The 17,075-nt window shown below is 42.9% G+C and overlaps 1 protein-coding gene across 1 annotated transcript in view; it reads right to left on the bottom strand.

Annotated features, from left to right (window-relative positions):
* Positions 1 to 17,075, bottom strand: part of AGBL1 (AGBL carboxypeptidase 1) — a 279,320-nt gene that overhangs the window by 167,888 nt on the left and 94,357 nt on the right. Inside the window, exon 17 of the mRNA XM_075714164.1 lies at positions 8,516 to 8,696. Coding sequence (XP_075570279.1) covers positions 8,516 to 8,696 — 181 coding nt within the window. The remainder of the gene's footprint in view (positions 1 to 8,515; positions 8,697 to 17,075) is intronic.

Here is a 17,075-nt window from a genome sequence, read left to right as displayed (position 1 = left end):
TCCATGAGGTTCATCATGTAACCAGGGCTGAGAAGATGGATCAGGCTGCATGAGAGCCAACAGCCCAGCATCCTTTTCATTCTCACCAATCCTAACACATAGGCTGTGCCACTAACGCATCAGTTCCTAACAAGGGACCAGCTGCTCCTTGCCTGTCTCTATACAGAGCCTAGCACAGGCACAATTGTTGTGGGAATAACTCAAATAAGCATAATAACAAACAAAAGGGATAATGATACACAATCAAGCTAACAAGAATAACAACATAATTCAATCATCTCATTAACTTTGCTAAATGCTAGCTTTGTATACCAGTCTCCTGGCTCCTGGAAATGTCTTCAAAGGAGTGCACACATCTGATTATGAACTCGCATTGTCGGTCAGGAAAATAGAAACGAATGCAGAACAAAATGACTCCTTTCTGAGCCTGTGGAACATCATGTTGATATCTAATATTCATGCTAACTTGAAAATACAAATTAATACCCATCTAAAATGAAATAATTTCCAAGGCTAAAAGCTTAACTGTTTAGTTGTCCAAGACAGTAATATCACTGAGCCCACATTAAGTGATTTTTGTAGTGAAATTCCCAGGTGACCTTGCATCACCAGCATAAACTGGGTATGAAAGAGCCAGGGGAGAGGCACTCAACTCATCGGGTACCTTTACTGTTTCAGTGCTTTCAAAGACTGCACATGCTTTTGCAATTGGCAACTGGAAGACTAATGAAACAAGGGACAATGCATTAAATCCTTCCAGTTCTTAATATGGCCATTAACTAATTAGTTTTCATGACCATTTAGAAGCCAGGTGGTACTGTAATCTCCATTCTACTGGCAAGCAACAATATGGTGCTTTCACATGAAACCTGCAAGCAGGAGAACGAGGTCCCAGACTTTAGAGTTTAACAAACCCTAGACCCTGTCCACACTAGACTTTCTACTGCTGGGTCTTTTTTGTTCTCTACCAAAGCACAGAGACAGTGGTGCAATTTGTCAAAAAATAGCAGTTTTGTTGGTCTGTTATTAGGCTGGACACTGGCACAAGCAGTTATAATGCAATAGATTGAGTGTACTCTCTGGCCCAAACTCCCAGAAGCACATGGGATATGCTGGAAGATAAAAGGAATAACAGCAAAGCACCCAAAATTTCAGCTATTCAGCTTCTGGGAAACAAAAGCACCAAGCAATAAAGCCAACCACTGACATGAGGCTGGTGCCGAGTCCCATAGACAATGATATCACACAGGCTCCTATTTTAGAGACTCAGCCACACAATAAATTAGGTGAGGGTGTTAGAACAACAGCTGGCTGTTAATTAGTTACAGCCCCCCTCAGCAGGGTATCAACAAAGTGGCAGAGAACATCTCGAGTAAATTAAATTTTAAAAAATCCTACTGCAATCACTCCCCCGACAGACCCTTCCTTCATGTCCCCTCTCGGCTTTTTATTTATTGTAATTACTTTAGTAATAAGATTTGTTTCCTTGTTATTATATATATTACCATGCAGGGTAACAACAACAACAACAAAAAATAATAGCTGGGAAGAGTTATGTAGCTTATTTATCTCCTTGGCTGTTATTGGACCGCTGGGTGGAGAGAGCAATGAGGAGGTGGGGGCCTGGGAAAAGCCGTAAATAGAAGAGAAAGCATATTCCTCAGGAGCAGAGACGTATGGGGGCATATTTATGAAGGAGGAAACACTGACAATGAGTGAATAGAGCTAATAACTCAGGGGGCCCAGCAGCTCCAGCTGATAAAGGAAGGAATAAACAATACTGCATTGGAAGCACTGTCAGAAGGGAGAGTCCTGGGGTGCAGCCGACTGCAGACGGATGTTTATCACAGAAGGAGAGCCAAGGATGGGCTATCACATCAGCACAGTGCAAAGGGCCTTGGCTGAAGCTGGGGCACCTCCCACAGCACACGGAAGTACTCAGAGAAGCACATGGTACAAGGCCAGACCCACTTCTGGCTCCACCAAGGAACAGCTTGCAGAGATGAGAGATGAGGAATACCGCGGCTCATATTTTATGTCATGTTGTGCACGCACTAGCCAGATTTGCTACCCTAAGTTCCCAAATCCATCACTGCCCTCTTAGTGGAGGGCAACAGAAGCAACACCTGAGGCACCAAAGCAGCAAATAGCTGAGAAAACTTCTACTCTGCTTCAGGAAATTTAGCCCACACTTCATATGTGCCTCCCAGAGCCACATAGCAAGTCAGTACAGATGCTCCCAGAACTAACATTTTCATCCTCTCTGAGGCATTGAGGAAAGCGCATGCAAATATGTCACCTTACAGTGTGCAACTCTAAGCACAGCCATTATAAATAAGTAAGGGTTGACTCTTACAAAATGGCCTTTTATCCAGATTCATACAGCATCTGCCAGAGAACAGCAGCTTGCTAATCCTGTAGTACCTCTCTCTCTCCTAGGGACAAACTCTCCCACTGCATCAATTAATGACATAGTTCGAAAACACTCCTTCCCCAGCCTTCTCACATCTCTGCACTATCCTTAGAGACACACACACATCATAGATTAGGTAGTCTGGAGAGAGCCTTTGGAGTGTGTTTGCAGAGTGCATGGCACCAATTTAGTCATGCAAGGCTAGATTCTGAGACTTAAACTCCTCTTCAATCCTCTGACCACAGAGAAGCGATAACAAGAAGGAGGGGGAGGAAAGGATGTCTGCAGTTGTACAGCTTTGTGTGACATCACCTCAAGATTTAATCCTTGAGGATGCAGTTCTGGATCATAAACTGACTCCTTAGACTGGCCATTACCTTCTTTCCTGTCCCTGATCCATTCTGCCTCTTATTATCTGGAGAATACAATGTCTCAATGTAGGAGAATAAGCTTTAATACAGGAGAGAAAAAAAAAAGCCATATATACAAATAGTGCATTCTGGGCATAGAGACAAATGTGCTTCTACTCCTTCTCCTAAGAGTGTCCTTCAAAAAACAAAGGATCAGTTTCCAAAGAATAAGTGGGAGCACACTCATTTTTCCCTTTATAACTTGTGAGAGTGCGTAGAGGAAACCAGTTCTAGAAAGAATTTTAGTGGACATTTCTCCATTTCAGTAATTGTCAAAGAGGTAAAACTTTTCTCTGCTGGATTTGAGGAGGTAATGAACAAAGCCCCATAAATAAACCAGGATGGAATAAACAGCTTAACTAAAGTGGTAGCAAACACCAATCAAGAGACAAGAAACCCAGCACGTCACCAGCCTTACCTTTGAGCAGCAGAAAGGCTTACTCAGCCTGTGTTGTGGGAGGGCAGGTGCAGGAGGGAACAGGGTGTTTTAAAACCAACCAGATAAAGAATAGTCCATGGCTATAATCCAAAATGCAAATCAGGATTTCCTCTTCCTAACTGCTACTATGGTTACTCCCTGGCTTTGAAGAAATCATGCCACTTCCAAAAAATTCATTTTCCTTTACCAAAAAAAGACTCACCAGCTCCTATCTCCACTGATTGCTTCAATTTGTTTATAAAATGCTTCAAGTTCTTTTCATTGAAAAGCTTCTTTGATTCAGTAGGAGGGAGGGGAGAGTGAGAAAAGGGCAGACAGAAGAAAAGAAAGAGGAAACATTAAAAAGAGTAAAGGAAGAGGAAGAAGGTGGCAATGTAGGAGTGAGACATTAACTCAACAGAGAGCTGTGATATTGGCCAGTTAGAAATTTGTGAGTGGGAAGAGAATTTCTGAATACACAAAATACATGACACTCCATGAGCAGTCTGCACGTGAAGTATTTTTTAAAACAAAATCACTTCCCCAGGAGTTTCCACTTCTTGCTTGATCAATGACCTTGCAAGGCCGATCATTTTTAATTTAATACTTCTGGGAACTGGGGGGGAAAAAACCCTCATCAAACAGGCACAGTTGGCAAGCATTGATTGTTAACATTTGGCATCATTTATTACTGCTGTGTATGGTTATACACTGATATAATTAATAACCATAAATTTAGGTGTAATAAATAGCAATATTTATCTAGAACTGCAGTGTCTGGAGAAGTCCAGCCAAAACCACAAAATGTTGACTACCATGTTGTGGCTGCATACACACGTGGGAGTGCCAGGTGTGCATGTAGATGGCACGCAGGTCTGAGCAGATGTTGGGGACCAGCTGCATGAGCAGGCTGCAGACAGGAGGATGCACAGCAGGTGCACCCAAAAGACAGCATAGAGCACATCACAAGTTAGCACACAACTGCACAGGCATGTACGAGCACACATGCAACTGGATGATCAAATGGGTGATAATGAGTTTATGTGGAGCAGTGTGAACAGCAGTGTTCTGTTTCTTTATAAAACCCTCTTTTCGTGCTGCCATAATTAAGCTTTTTACAAATGCCATTATCGAACCCTGTTGTCAGGATTGTACCCAACTCTGACTATAATAGATCTAGTTTCAGGGTACAAAGATTTCACTTGAACAGATGAACTTTTTTTTTGAAGCAATCCAAAAAGCTTCACCAAAGGCTACTCCACACCATTCCTAGTAAATCTAGAGTTTTCAGAGAACAATGTTGTCCACCTTCTACAAGTTAAAGACAAGCTTAACAGTTAAAATAATAGCAGATCTAGATTGAAGAGAAAATCCTCCCAATTTGCATAGTTCAGTCTTCATTTCAAACTGCTCAAAAGTTATGGTATGTCATTATCTCATTCTCCAAGGAAGCAAACTCAGCAAAAAGGGGGAGGCAAGGACTAAGGTCACATAGTCCATCGGTAGCAGAGCCAGGAATAAAGTACAGGTGTCTCTCACCCACTGCATTTTATATCACTTCCCTAATGAAAGTGGTACTCTTCTTCATGGATTCCCCAACACTTAATATAGATTAATTCCTTTTAAAGCTTTCTTATTTTACTATGATTTAGTTTAGAAAGGGGATAGAGATATAAGTGAAGGTAGCAAGCCATAAGACTAAACAACACTTACTATTTTGGATTCTCACAGAACAACTTGTGCAAAACACAGTCAGCCTGCAAGGACACTTTCTGTTGAGTAGTTTAATATGGCTGTCATTTCAGACTGATTTACACTTACTGGTCTTGGAGATTAAGACTGTTTTTTCCTTGTAATTTATATTGAAAGAAACAAAATTAAAACATACAAATAACCGTATCAGGTCAGACCCAAGGTCTATATAAGGCAACATCCCATCACCAGCAATAGTCAAAAGCCAGTGTCTGGCAGAAAGTGTAAGATGAACTTTATGAAAAGCAATGACTATTATTTAATTGAAAAATATATAGCTGTTATCAGATCAGCTGAATATTATTTGACAAACCCTATACCTGACTGCTCAGCCACATACAGCAAAGCAATTGCTCACCAGTTCTCTCTGGATTGAACAAAGTAAAATTAGCTGCAATATTTGGTAGTGATCTATATTTTTATGTGATGACAACCCCACTCGTACACGCACACTTGCATCACCACTACCTTCATTTAGCATCAGTGACGGGGCTGCAAGTCTCTCCATCGTTGACAGACAGGAACGGATTCTCAGACCACTGACTGAAGTGAAAGGGAGAGTGGAGAGCTGCTTCCCAGCTCAGCCACACGCAGGCGGAGCATAATCGCATTACTGCAGTCCTGTCTGTGATAGAGGAATATTCTCTGCATGTAACTTTCAGATCACATTAACCAAAGCAAATACCAAGGCCCTGATCGTCTTGTTGCTGCGCAAGGCTCCTGAAGCATGATCGTGTGGTACCCTGCTGGGATGAGCGCTCTTCCGCTGAGCTGCGCTGGCGGCAGGGAGCCAGCTGGGGAGGGGGCACAGCTGGGCTGCTGGAAGAAATCCTTTGTAACCATGCGCTGGCATTCGTCTCTGCGACGGGCAGGGAAGTGTTATGCACACCCCAGCACACAGGGCTGGGGAGGAGAGAGAGCAAGGGCATTCAAAGAACTGTCAACAAAAAAGAATCCAATTCCTTCTTGAATAAAGATACCGAGATACCAAGATGAAAACAAGAGGCACAGAAACAGAAGAAATCCTTGTTTCGCAGTAAGAGAGAAGATCACTTGTTACCACATGTAAGTGTCTCCCGTGTCCAGCTCAGAGCCAAGATACTTGTTGGGCTGGATAGTGGGTTTGATGCATTCAGTATGTCCAGTCCTCACCAGGGGAAGGTGTGAGAGCACAACTACTTGTATAAAACTAGAAAAGAACAGCAGGTTGGGATGTTGGCAGAGGGAACACCAGGCACTCTAGCAGTCTGTTCAGGGACACCTGGTGGGACTTCCGCAAAAGGGATTGTAAATCCCAGGACAAACAAGTCACTTCATGAAAGGGGTTGTGAAATGGTGTTTAGAGATGTAAAAAATATTGAGCAAGTATCTTCTTACAAGTACTATGATCAATGATGGACTATAGACCAGCTTCCTCAGAAAACTTTCTCTCATAACACTGACTTGAAAGATAACAGAGTTTACCAGAGCATTTAAACCTGGACAAGGCAGAACATTAAGTAGCCACATAAATGCATATGTATACATACAGACATTAAGGGCCTGAAAGGTATTTGCCTTCTCCGATGTGCATGACTATCTCCAGCAGACCACCAGTAAACCTAAGGCCCAGAACAGAAGCATTTCTTTCAGTGTAGGAGGGCCCAAGTCTACTAAAAAAGCACATGGGAAGAAATAAGAAGAGTATCTGGGCCACTGGAGGCTTCACAGGATAGAAGTATTTAATTTAAAGCATAAAGGAATGGTTCTCTCCCTTCCCCAGGTCTCATGATCAGTAACAGAGCCGTGGCCAAGTCCCTGTTCCCCTGCTCCTATCCCACATGCACGGCTTACCAAACTTTTTCCATTCACCACCAGATTTAATTACAGTTTAAGCTCATACGCACCAGGGAAGGCAAAACACCTTCCCATGTGACATGAGCTCAGGCAGTACACTTCTTGCAGGTATCAGAGCACGCCACGTCCTCCCTCCCAAGGGCCCCTTCTCTGCTATACTCCTGACAGCTGGAGGAAAAAAAGGTCAGACATTCCCTCCAGTCCTCCATCTGCTGGAAACTTTAACTAAGTGCAGTGAAAGGGAAAAAAGAAAGGGGGGAAAAAAGCCACAACCTTTCTTTTTTTTTGCTTCTGCTGTCTGGAAGGATCAAGGAAGCATGTGGTGCCAGCATAGGCTTCGAATACTCTGGGACAGTATCCAGCTACTCTGAACAGTCCTCCCAGACTACTGATACATTCAAGTTCTGGTGAGCGTAGCAGCACAAAAGCTATGACTGTTCATAGTCACAGACTAGAAACTGTCAGAAAAGCCCAAGCTTCTGTCTGCTGAACCCCTCGCCCCAAACTGAAATGAATTCATGTAGAACTCTACAAACTCAATTCAGTTGTCGCTCAGGATAGGCTTTCTCTTTCTGCAGCACGTGAACTGCACAGATTCACACAAAAGCAGACAGGAGAACGTAGCTTAAAAAAAGTTGTTCCTCTACACTTTGCTATGTGCTTCCGTGCTTGTCTAAGCCCATCTTTCAGCTTTGAGATTGGTCCTGTGTTCCACTGCAAGAAGCCAGGGGACACAGCTGTTACCAAAACCTGCAAGCCCTTATTGCCAGGTCAAAAAGCACAACTTGCCAGCTACCAGTAGGTTGGGATCATAATGTCCCACCCCTGCACCAGACAGGACTGACAGTTTTTAAACTTACAGCCACTCCACAAACACCGAATGAAGTGAACAAACTCCACTCTCCGCAGAGACACTGGAGATTTTTTTCCAGTGAAGTGCAAGCCTACGTTATCTTAGTGCACTCTTCAAGCCTCCAAAGGGAATTCCTCTTTCACTGGCTGCATAGCGATGTTTATTTCATGTTAACATATGAGAAGCAGAGTTGTACTTTTTCCAATCACGTACAGGGAAAGGGAAGACAAGGTAGTGTGGGTGGGCAGGGATGGTGTAAAGGCAAAGAATGCAAAAAGGAAACAGTATTTTCCAAGCTCAAATTCAGTATCTCTTAGGAAACATGTGGGAGGGAAGATTGAAAAGGAGGCGGGAGAAGGAGGGAGCTTCACTATAAGGAAATATTTCCATGAAAATGTGAAAATTTAATAGATCCTTACTCATCTTCCCCCCCACCAGGCTGTACAAAGCATTAATTAAAGCCAGTTATTCCCAAGCATATCTGTCTTGCAGGTGAAGTCTGCCCTGCTGATTTAGCAGAATAGATAGATCTCCATTTAGCGAGAAAGATCCAGTTTCTCTGGCACTGCTAATACTCAATCTAGGCAGCTGAGAAATCTGATGGCCACACGCAGTACAGAATCACAGACATCTGACAAATGCAAGACAGCACACTGGGCTATATCTCAGATTCACATTTTTCCATACAGGACTGATACAGGATGAATAAAACACAAGGCAAAGGGAATTCTCCTGGCCCGAAACATTGAAGACAAGACCTGCTAGGTGTACAGGGGTAAAAGCCTTCAGACAAACCCAGAAAAACCCCAAAATAAGTACATGTAACAACTCACTTGCCATTGATGACTCCATCAGGATTGAGCATGGGGACAATCTTGAAAATGAAACATTTCCGCAGGAGATCAGCAATGGGATCACTGCTCACAAGGAATTCTAGTGTCCCCTTCATTACCCAACTGGCATTGCTTTCACCAGGGTGAACACGGGCCATTAGAAACACATAAGGACGATTGTCTGTAAAATAAAGCAAAAAAACCCTAGACAGGACTTCTCTTTGAATAATAGCTTTCCAATCAGTTTTATTCCTTTTTAATTGAGATAACAACCCAAGACATATTTGAGGGAAGATACATCCCTAAATAGCCCAGACATTTCCTGCAGGTGCTGTTTGCCAATTGATCCCAGGTTTGGTCCTCAGAACCAGCATATGCTAGTTTCATCCCCGTCCCTTTGCTTGTTCATTCTATGATACCTTACAGACATTTACATGTACCATTAGAGGGCATTTTCCATGTGCAGATTATTGCCTCTCAAAATGGTACCAGCATACTTTCTGGCAATTCTTGTAAGTTTGACCCTATAAAATTTCACTAAGGTTTAAAAGGCAGCTAGAAGTTATTTAATTTTCTAAGGCCCTGCTCCACTTTCAGTATTTCACCATTAACAACTGATTATTTTCCACATCTCTAAGCAGATCTGTCCACCTGTAAGGGCTCCAAGGACGTTCAAGCTGTCTGATCTCTGGCAGTAACCTGCGTTGTAGGGTTAGAATCATAATTAATCAAGCTAAACTGATATAATTAAAGAAAATATGTGAATATGTTACCCAGATAAGCTGCAGAGGTAGAGCACTCAAAACTAACCATCATTTCATATCCATCCAACAGAAGGTGGAAATAACAACGTGCATAGCTAGGACAGGCTGTTACTTTCAGTGGAAAGACAGTTTTCAATTTCATATAATACAGACGCACACTCTGATTTGCAAAGCTGATTTTCAGAAGTTGCAACTAGAAGAGTTCAGCTGTTTCTACCGATATGCTTGGATTGGGAGATATGCTGTGGGCATTTGGGGGAGGGGAAGGGGTTTGGGGGGTTGCTTTTAAAAAAAAAAAAAGTCAAAATCTTACTAAACAGTTCATTGATAAGCTCTACTGAACCCATTTCAAAGTAACAACTTGACAGAGAAAGTTTCCTTCTTATCAGGTATGTTATTTGCTGTTCCTGTGAAAAAGCACCCACATTTGGTCTAGTTATAAGTCTCCAAAATCTCTCAGTATACATATGCTTAGAAAAGACCAAGTTTGACAGCAGATTCTTTGAAGATCCCATCTGTGCTGAGCATACTCCACGGATGGGCCAAGGAAACAGGAGAAGGCAGAGGAAGACACCTGCCAGGCACAGAAAATAAAGGGAAAGGACAAAGCAATTATCTGTCTTAAAATGATCCTTTTGTGAGCATTCACAATCTCAGGCTGTTGTCACAAGTCAACCTGACAGATTTATTTTAGTGGAAACCATTATCTGTCAGGGCATCACAATGATGCCAGGATAGGTTTGTCCTGCTCTATCATGCAAAGTCAGAGCTCAGTCTCTGTTCCCTTGCATGAATTGAGGGACCCCAACTGACAGGCTTGGGTGTGGTAACAGGACAGAAAACAAAACCAAAGGCATCAGCTGAGTGCCCTTGTAAACAAATGCTGAATTAGCAAGTTATACACCTTCACCCTTAGCTCCCAAAGCTATCCTTCAGTTTCCAAATGCTTTACAAATCATTAATCAATTAATGTGAAATAGGGAGGTAGAACACCATGCTGAAAAATATAGATGCTAAAGAGCTGTTTAGTGATTTGTCTGACAAAGCAAAGGCTGCATCTGAACTAAGAATACAGGTGAAATTTCTCATTTCACAGTCAAAGAAGGAATAAGCACTAATTTTTCTCCTTAACTGTATATTCTGTACAGTTCTGCTCAATATGTGCATTACAGTACAATTTAGTTACATCTTCCAGAGATGCAGACTCAAATTCAGAAACAATCCCCCTCCACACCTCCCCACTTCCATGCCTTCCTCTTAAGCAGTTGGTGGGCACCAGAAGAGTGAATGCACTCTCAGCTCAAAGAGCTCATACAGAGCAGTTGTATTCTGGTCCAGTAAAGCAACTGGAACTCTGTTTCTCAATAGCCATATATTAGTCTTCTATCATTCTTACACATTACCTTACTGTGAGGTTAGTATATTTTGGTCAATGTCTATACATAAGTGCCTAAGGCACTTATGGATTGCAAAAGATTCCTTTAGCTCCTGCAGAACTACTAGCCATTCTGATTTTCTTTTTCCCAAAATTAGAGTACGCAATTTCTACTCTGCTCCAGCTAGTTGGGATTACAGTCTACCTTAGTAATGCTTTAAAATAGCAATAAGCAAAAACTAGCTTTCACGAAGACATCAGCTGCATTTTGCCATTTCCAAACATTTTCTTCTTTCTCCCATCACCATGATTTAGTGCTGTTTTGCAGGCTTGTTGCTGAGCTAAACTTATGGGACTGTGCTGTTGTAGCTGAGAATGAGGCTCTTGAGGACTCCTCATGGACAACAGCTGTAAATAGCACAAAGCAAAATAAAAATGTGTTCTCTTTTGCAATTGATGAATACAGCTTTAACAACTCTTATCTCTTCTGTATATTGGGAGAGAGCACAACATCTTAATTGAGAGGTTCTTTCCTGAGTCAAAATAAGGGGGATGGGGAGGGGGAGTGGGGTGGGAAGAAACTCTAAGCAAGGACTTTCTCATCTCAGAAACACAGGAACGTTTGCCATAATTCTACTAATTGCAAATAGCATGGGACTCTCGGAGACCTGAGTTCTGTTCTTCCTCTCAAGGCTGATCAAAGTCAAGGTTGTCTTACTCAGATTCAATGTCAGAAAAAGCTTCTGGAGTTTCCAGACCTTAAAACCTAGGAAACAGGGGTTGGGGGGGTAGCCTAGACAGAGATCATCTACATTGTTTCCCTGTGGATGACAATGGAGGGGCCCATAGCCTGTAGGTCCAGCCAAGGAAGTCTCTCTATTCCAGTTAAAGCTTCCTTTAAAAGCTCCCCTCCTGACAAGCACATCCACAGCTCTGACAACCCATCCACAGGAGAGTCATAACAAAGGTATGTGCCAGCAAGGAAACTGCAGAGCTTGTTAACTGCTTGTTCCCTTCATGGAAGCCATCACAGCCAAATCCCATATCCAAATGCTGTGCTCCCCCAGACTGCACCCAGTGTGAAGACTAATGAAGCAGCAAATAGAGCAAAGAGCTGATGACATGGCCATAAAACTTGCTACCCTTGAAACACCTGGGAAACAAAGATTTAACTCTGTGGCAGGCAGGAGACACTCAAATCCTATGCTTTACAGCATATCCAGTTACTTATCTGCCTTGAAATTATTGTGGTAACTGTGATAAACATTAGGGGTCATGAAAGTAGTGGACAGCAGCTCTGGACAGCCATACTCAGCACTCCAACTGATGTCTGCATCAAGATGTCTGCACGTCAGTTCAGCTGCTTCACTTCATTCCTGACTTCCAATGCCCCCATGACTGCAGTCCTGACCACCACCCAGCACCGCTTACTGGTTCACGCTGTTGCCCAGCTGTCCTTCCTCTGTGCTATTTCAGTGCCCCTTGTGACTGCCTCCTGTGCACCACCAAACCTATCTTCAGGACATACAACCACAAGTTTTCTCATATACCTCCTTCCAGGTGCAGAACTGAGCTTGAGTCTTCAAAACCCTCAGGCCAACACTTAGGCAAAATCCTCCCTGAGTTCTGGGGAAGCTGCCAGAAAGCTCAGGTTAGTCATTTATCTCTGCAAAGCCCACATGACACATAACCTTCTCCAGGAATGTAAATAATAAAAAGAGAAAGCAGAGGAACCTTTTCATGCTACATAAAGCCTTGTCCAACAGATCGTGTCTCGTTACACTGTGTTACATTTCGACATGCCCAGAATATAATGTGGCACCAACGATACCGGAGGTGAGAGATTAAAGCATCACTGATTCCTCTTGTAAAACTCTGAGCAAAAACCCTTTGAGTAACAATTCTACTAATGTACCACCTACTTCCCATCTCCCCTTCTCTTCACTCATTTTGACTATGGATATATGCATGAAAATAAGAGCTTTGTTCTTCCAGTACTGCTAACTTGCTGCTTAATCTCCTGCTTGTTATGAGAATCCCCCTCTAGTCATGTCATCACCAAGGTTCACCAGGAGATGACTTTGATGTCACTAATCATGACATCAGTTGGGGAAAGAGCAGCCTGAAAGAAACAAACAAAACCCCATTAACACAGCAGTGTCCCTCATCAAGAGGAGCACAGAAAGGAAATGAAATGCAGTTCCAGATGCCCTGACCTGGGCTGATGTTCTAAATTATTTCAAGCTGAGATTTGAACCATGCCATTTGTAAAGGGACAGGGCATCAATACAACACAGGGCTAGGATTTTATAAGGAGTCAAAGGGAATTATATACACAGCATGTGAGAAATTCAACCTAGATCGAGGTCTTGACTGGAATTTTTCTGGCTGTGCTTCTGCATACCTCTCTTCCTTTTACCCCAAGCCCAGGGCCATTAAGACACAGAATTATTTTTTCCCTTATCCCTAAATACAGCATGACTTTATCATGAGCATTACACAAATCAAATGGTCAAGTTTACCCCAGGACACAGAAGCGAGAAACCAAGAAATCTAAACTGTCCCTTCCAACTTAATTTGCTGTGGCCACTACAGGGTATTCTGTGAATCAAATGATGGGTAAACAGGAACACCACCATGTAGCTCTTCCATGCATGTCACGGCTGCATCCTGTCCTGGATACATCTGATATGCCCAAGGCTGCATAGTTACACAAAGCCAGAGAGAAGACAGGATCTGGTACGATGTACAATGAATATATTAAAGTATGTTTGTAAAAAGCATCAAATACTGAGATCACAGAAAACATGAGACTGATCTGAGGCAGAATCTGTGTCAGCTGCTTTACTTCCCTCCTAAAACTTTTCCTCTAGTTGTCAGTCTTTCTGTTGCTTTAAGATGTAATAATTCTTTCCTCCCCTCCTCTCCCCCCACCCCAACATTGTGTCTCCTTGCTGACCCTGCTTTTGGGCTAAATGCTCCAAAAGCAGACACATCTTAAGACAGAGGCAAAATACACAGTCTGTCAGGACCAGCTGCTGTTTTCCAGAATTATCAATGAGCTATTCCTTTCTTAAATACCTCTATTTTATATGTATTATTACTGTTACCTATGGCAAAGAAGTGAACATTACAAATTGCCTCAGCTGCCTGTTCTTTACCTTGGTGCGGGAGTTTCAGGCTCCAAGTTGCTTGGCAACCTCCTTTTGTGCATGTGTTTTATGAATTCATTCACCTCTGAATCAGAGATGATCAGGGAGCTGAATATGGGTACTGACTGCCCAGCCTTGGTACAGCTTAATATCCTACTACCACTGGTTTTTAACTCCAGGGAACTGGTAAGCAGGTTGTCAAGTCTGTTTTGGGGCAGGCTCCAAAATCCCAAACTCTGAAGGCAGCAGGATACACTACCACTAATTAGCATGACTTTCTGTACAACTGACGCCAAAGGAAACCCACATGCACTAATTCCTGTTCAAATCAAAGTGTATCTCTTGTGGAAGATTGGGGAACCAACAAATCTCATTTTTGGAACTTGCACCATCGGGAAAACCTACTATAACCCTCTGCAAATTGTTTCAGTTTATAACTAACAGCCCCATATTAAGTGCGTGCATCTGAATCAGTCTACCTGAAATTTCCAACCACTGCATTACAATCCAGTTTTGGATATGCCAACTCAACATTCACTGGCATAGCCCATCTCACCCTGTACATCCCCTGAACTGCTCAGATAACATCAAGCTTCAAAATTGAAATGATGTAACTGTTGCAGTGCAGCTACCTTATTAGACTGATGACAAGCAAGCTACCTTGCATTTACCTCCCCCCAGAGCTCTGCCACTAAGCTGAGGAGTTCCTCCACCTAGGTGCACCTCCCACAGGTGTGCTCACTGCTGCTGTCCCATACTGGTGTAAGAGCAGAGCACACCCTGCAGCCTGACACCTGGGTGGCAGTGTGTTCCCACCGGAGCTCTGTCTGGGAAGCTGCATCAGTTGCGGTGGGTGTAAAGCTTAGAGAGGACACGGCCTACTGCTGGGTGGGTACCATTCCTCCCTGGTCAAGCCAGCAGTTTCACAGCCCTTCCTGTGCCAGCTGCTGCTCCACACCATGTTTGTCTGCTCTGGTTGCTAGCCCTCCCCAGGGGTTTCTTTTATAGGTGAGGGGGCTTGGCCTCTATTGCTCCTGGTCCCACCCAAGTCTCCTCAGCCGCTGCTGCCCAAGCTGTGGGCTCCCAGCAGGTGTCTTCCCTCCCCTCAGACAGATTCCAAGGGAATAAAAAACAAGATGGGGGACAGCTGGGTAGGAAGAAATACTGCCAAAAGGATCAGGGGATTATAGCAGGTGAGTTAGAGATGCAAAGCAGTTCCAAAAATGGTAGCTCTCCGGGGATGTACTAAGAGGCAACTGTCACAGCTAAGAGGAAGGAACATTGTTACTTCACTCTGCTCAACCCAACAAGCAAAAACAACTAGCTGGAGTGCTGTGCCCACTGCTGAGCATGCTAGTTTAACAATGAATTTGATGAAAACTGGAGAAGAGGTCATTAAGAATGATAAAAGGTTCAGAAGTCATAACTTACAAAGAAAAATTGGAGAAAATGGGTATTAAACTCAGAAAGGAAAGATGAACAGAGAAGGAGATAACCTTTAAATTGCAAAAGGCTGCTATAAAAAGAGATAGCAATCACTTGTTCTCACTGTCCACTGGGGCTAGGTTGCAAAAAAAGAAATGTAAGTTACTGTCTATCAACTGAGCCAATCTGTAGTGACTTGACTGCCTTCACAGCTGTGCCAGCATATTTACACTACCTTGTGTACCTTGGTCCTTATTCATAAAGTCCTGCATCAAGCCACTACACTACAGTGCCCAGAACAGTGCCGGTTTGAGGCCTATAGCCACATATGTCATTCTACTTATGCCCTTAGAAATTTGGTCCAAGATTCCCCTCTAGTCCTCTGGAACTACCTCTGTGTTCCGAGAGCTGCTGGAATCGCTGTTCCAGTCCACAGGGCACCTCAGCCATCTCCTTTGATCTCTGATGCAAGGTGTCTGCTTACTACTCAATCTTAGCCACCTTAAACTATGTTAAACTTTAGCCACCAACTAGTGACTAATTAGAAATTTTTCATCATCATGATATTTTGACATCATTTGGGCTTCTTCTCACATACAGATCAGAAATATTTATGGAAAGTTCTCTCTTGCCTGCTCTGTTAGTGACAGTCCTACCACTTTAAGATTCAAGTAATATAATTACTGGGATTCCTTTCATTAGTAAGGATCTGCCAAAGCCCCTCTATTATCCTTAAGTCTACTGGTTCTCAGCTTCTATGTATGCACCCTTTGAAAGGGGTGAAAAGCAAACACTAAGATCAGCTCCAAGAGTCCTCCCAATAGATTATCTAGCTAGCTCATGTAGGGAGCTCCAGACTATCAACCCCTGCTTCTATAGCACACACATTACAGCCTTAATTTGTTCTATGGCAGCAGACAATTTCAGATACTCAAGTATTTTGTATTGCCATAGCCTAACCATCAATCCATATGTTTTGCAGCCAGCATGGGAAAAACATAGATTGCCTTGCAGAGACACAAGACCTCTGAGACATGGCAAGTAGAAAAAAAAAAAAAAGTATTTTCAAGTTAGATACATAGAACTCTTTCACCTTCTGAGTTTTTCGTGTGAAGAAAACACCACCAGCCTGAGACAAGAACCAATCAGTGAATGCTCAGAAGACTGGAAGACACTGGAGCAGAAATCCATCAAAAAAGACTACACAGTGTTCTCATTCATTGTGATTAAAGAAGTGGCAGCATTGCCCTAAACTGTCCCATGCCTAAAAGAAGGTGCAGGCAGGAGATAAGGTGCAGCAGAGACCTGCAGGATAACCGTTGTACAGGCAGAGTGCAGAGATCCATAGAGCTATGAAATCCATAGGCTCTTTTCCGAGAGAAGGATTTCATCTGAAATGAAATCAGGCAGGAGGAGCAGACTGAAAAAGCTTCCATTGTCATAAAAATATCTCCCTGGGTAATCCACAGTGATGGAAAAAGGAAACTCTGATAATTTATGTGACAGTATAATGGGATTTTGGTGACATATGATACTTTAGAAAGAATTTGCCCAAATAGGACAGACAGGACTTTAATAAGGCTTCAGTTCCAAAACAGCAATATTTTCACCCCTTACTTTTACATTTCATTCTATATATCCACTACTCACTCACAGCCCATCTATCCCATTTGCAAGGCACATTTCAACATTGTAAGAGCAACAACTCTGCACTTTCTAGTTACATCCCTAGCCAGAGAGACCTCCAAGTATCTGATCCCTAAAGGGATCAAGCTGACTTTGCACCTAGAGGGCAGAGCATCACTGAGCTGTGACTTCTGAGGCATGAGCTGCCCTCCAGCCAT

Source organism: Pelecanus crispus, chromosome 7 (assembly GCF_030463565.1).
Source record: "Pelecanus crispus isolate bPelCri1 chromosome 7, bPelCri1.pri, whole genome shotgun sequence".
Lineage (NCBI taxonomy): Eukaryota > Metazoa > Chordata > Aves > Pelecaniformes > Pelecanidae > Pelecanus > Pelecanus crispus.
This window is presented reverse-complemented; position numbering and strand designations above follow the sequence as displayed.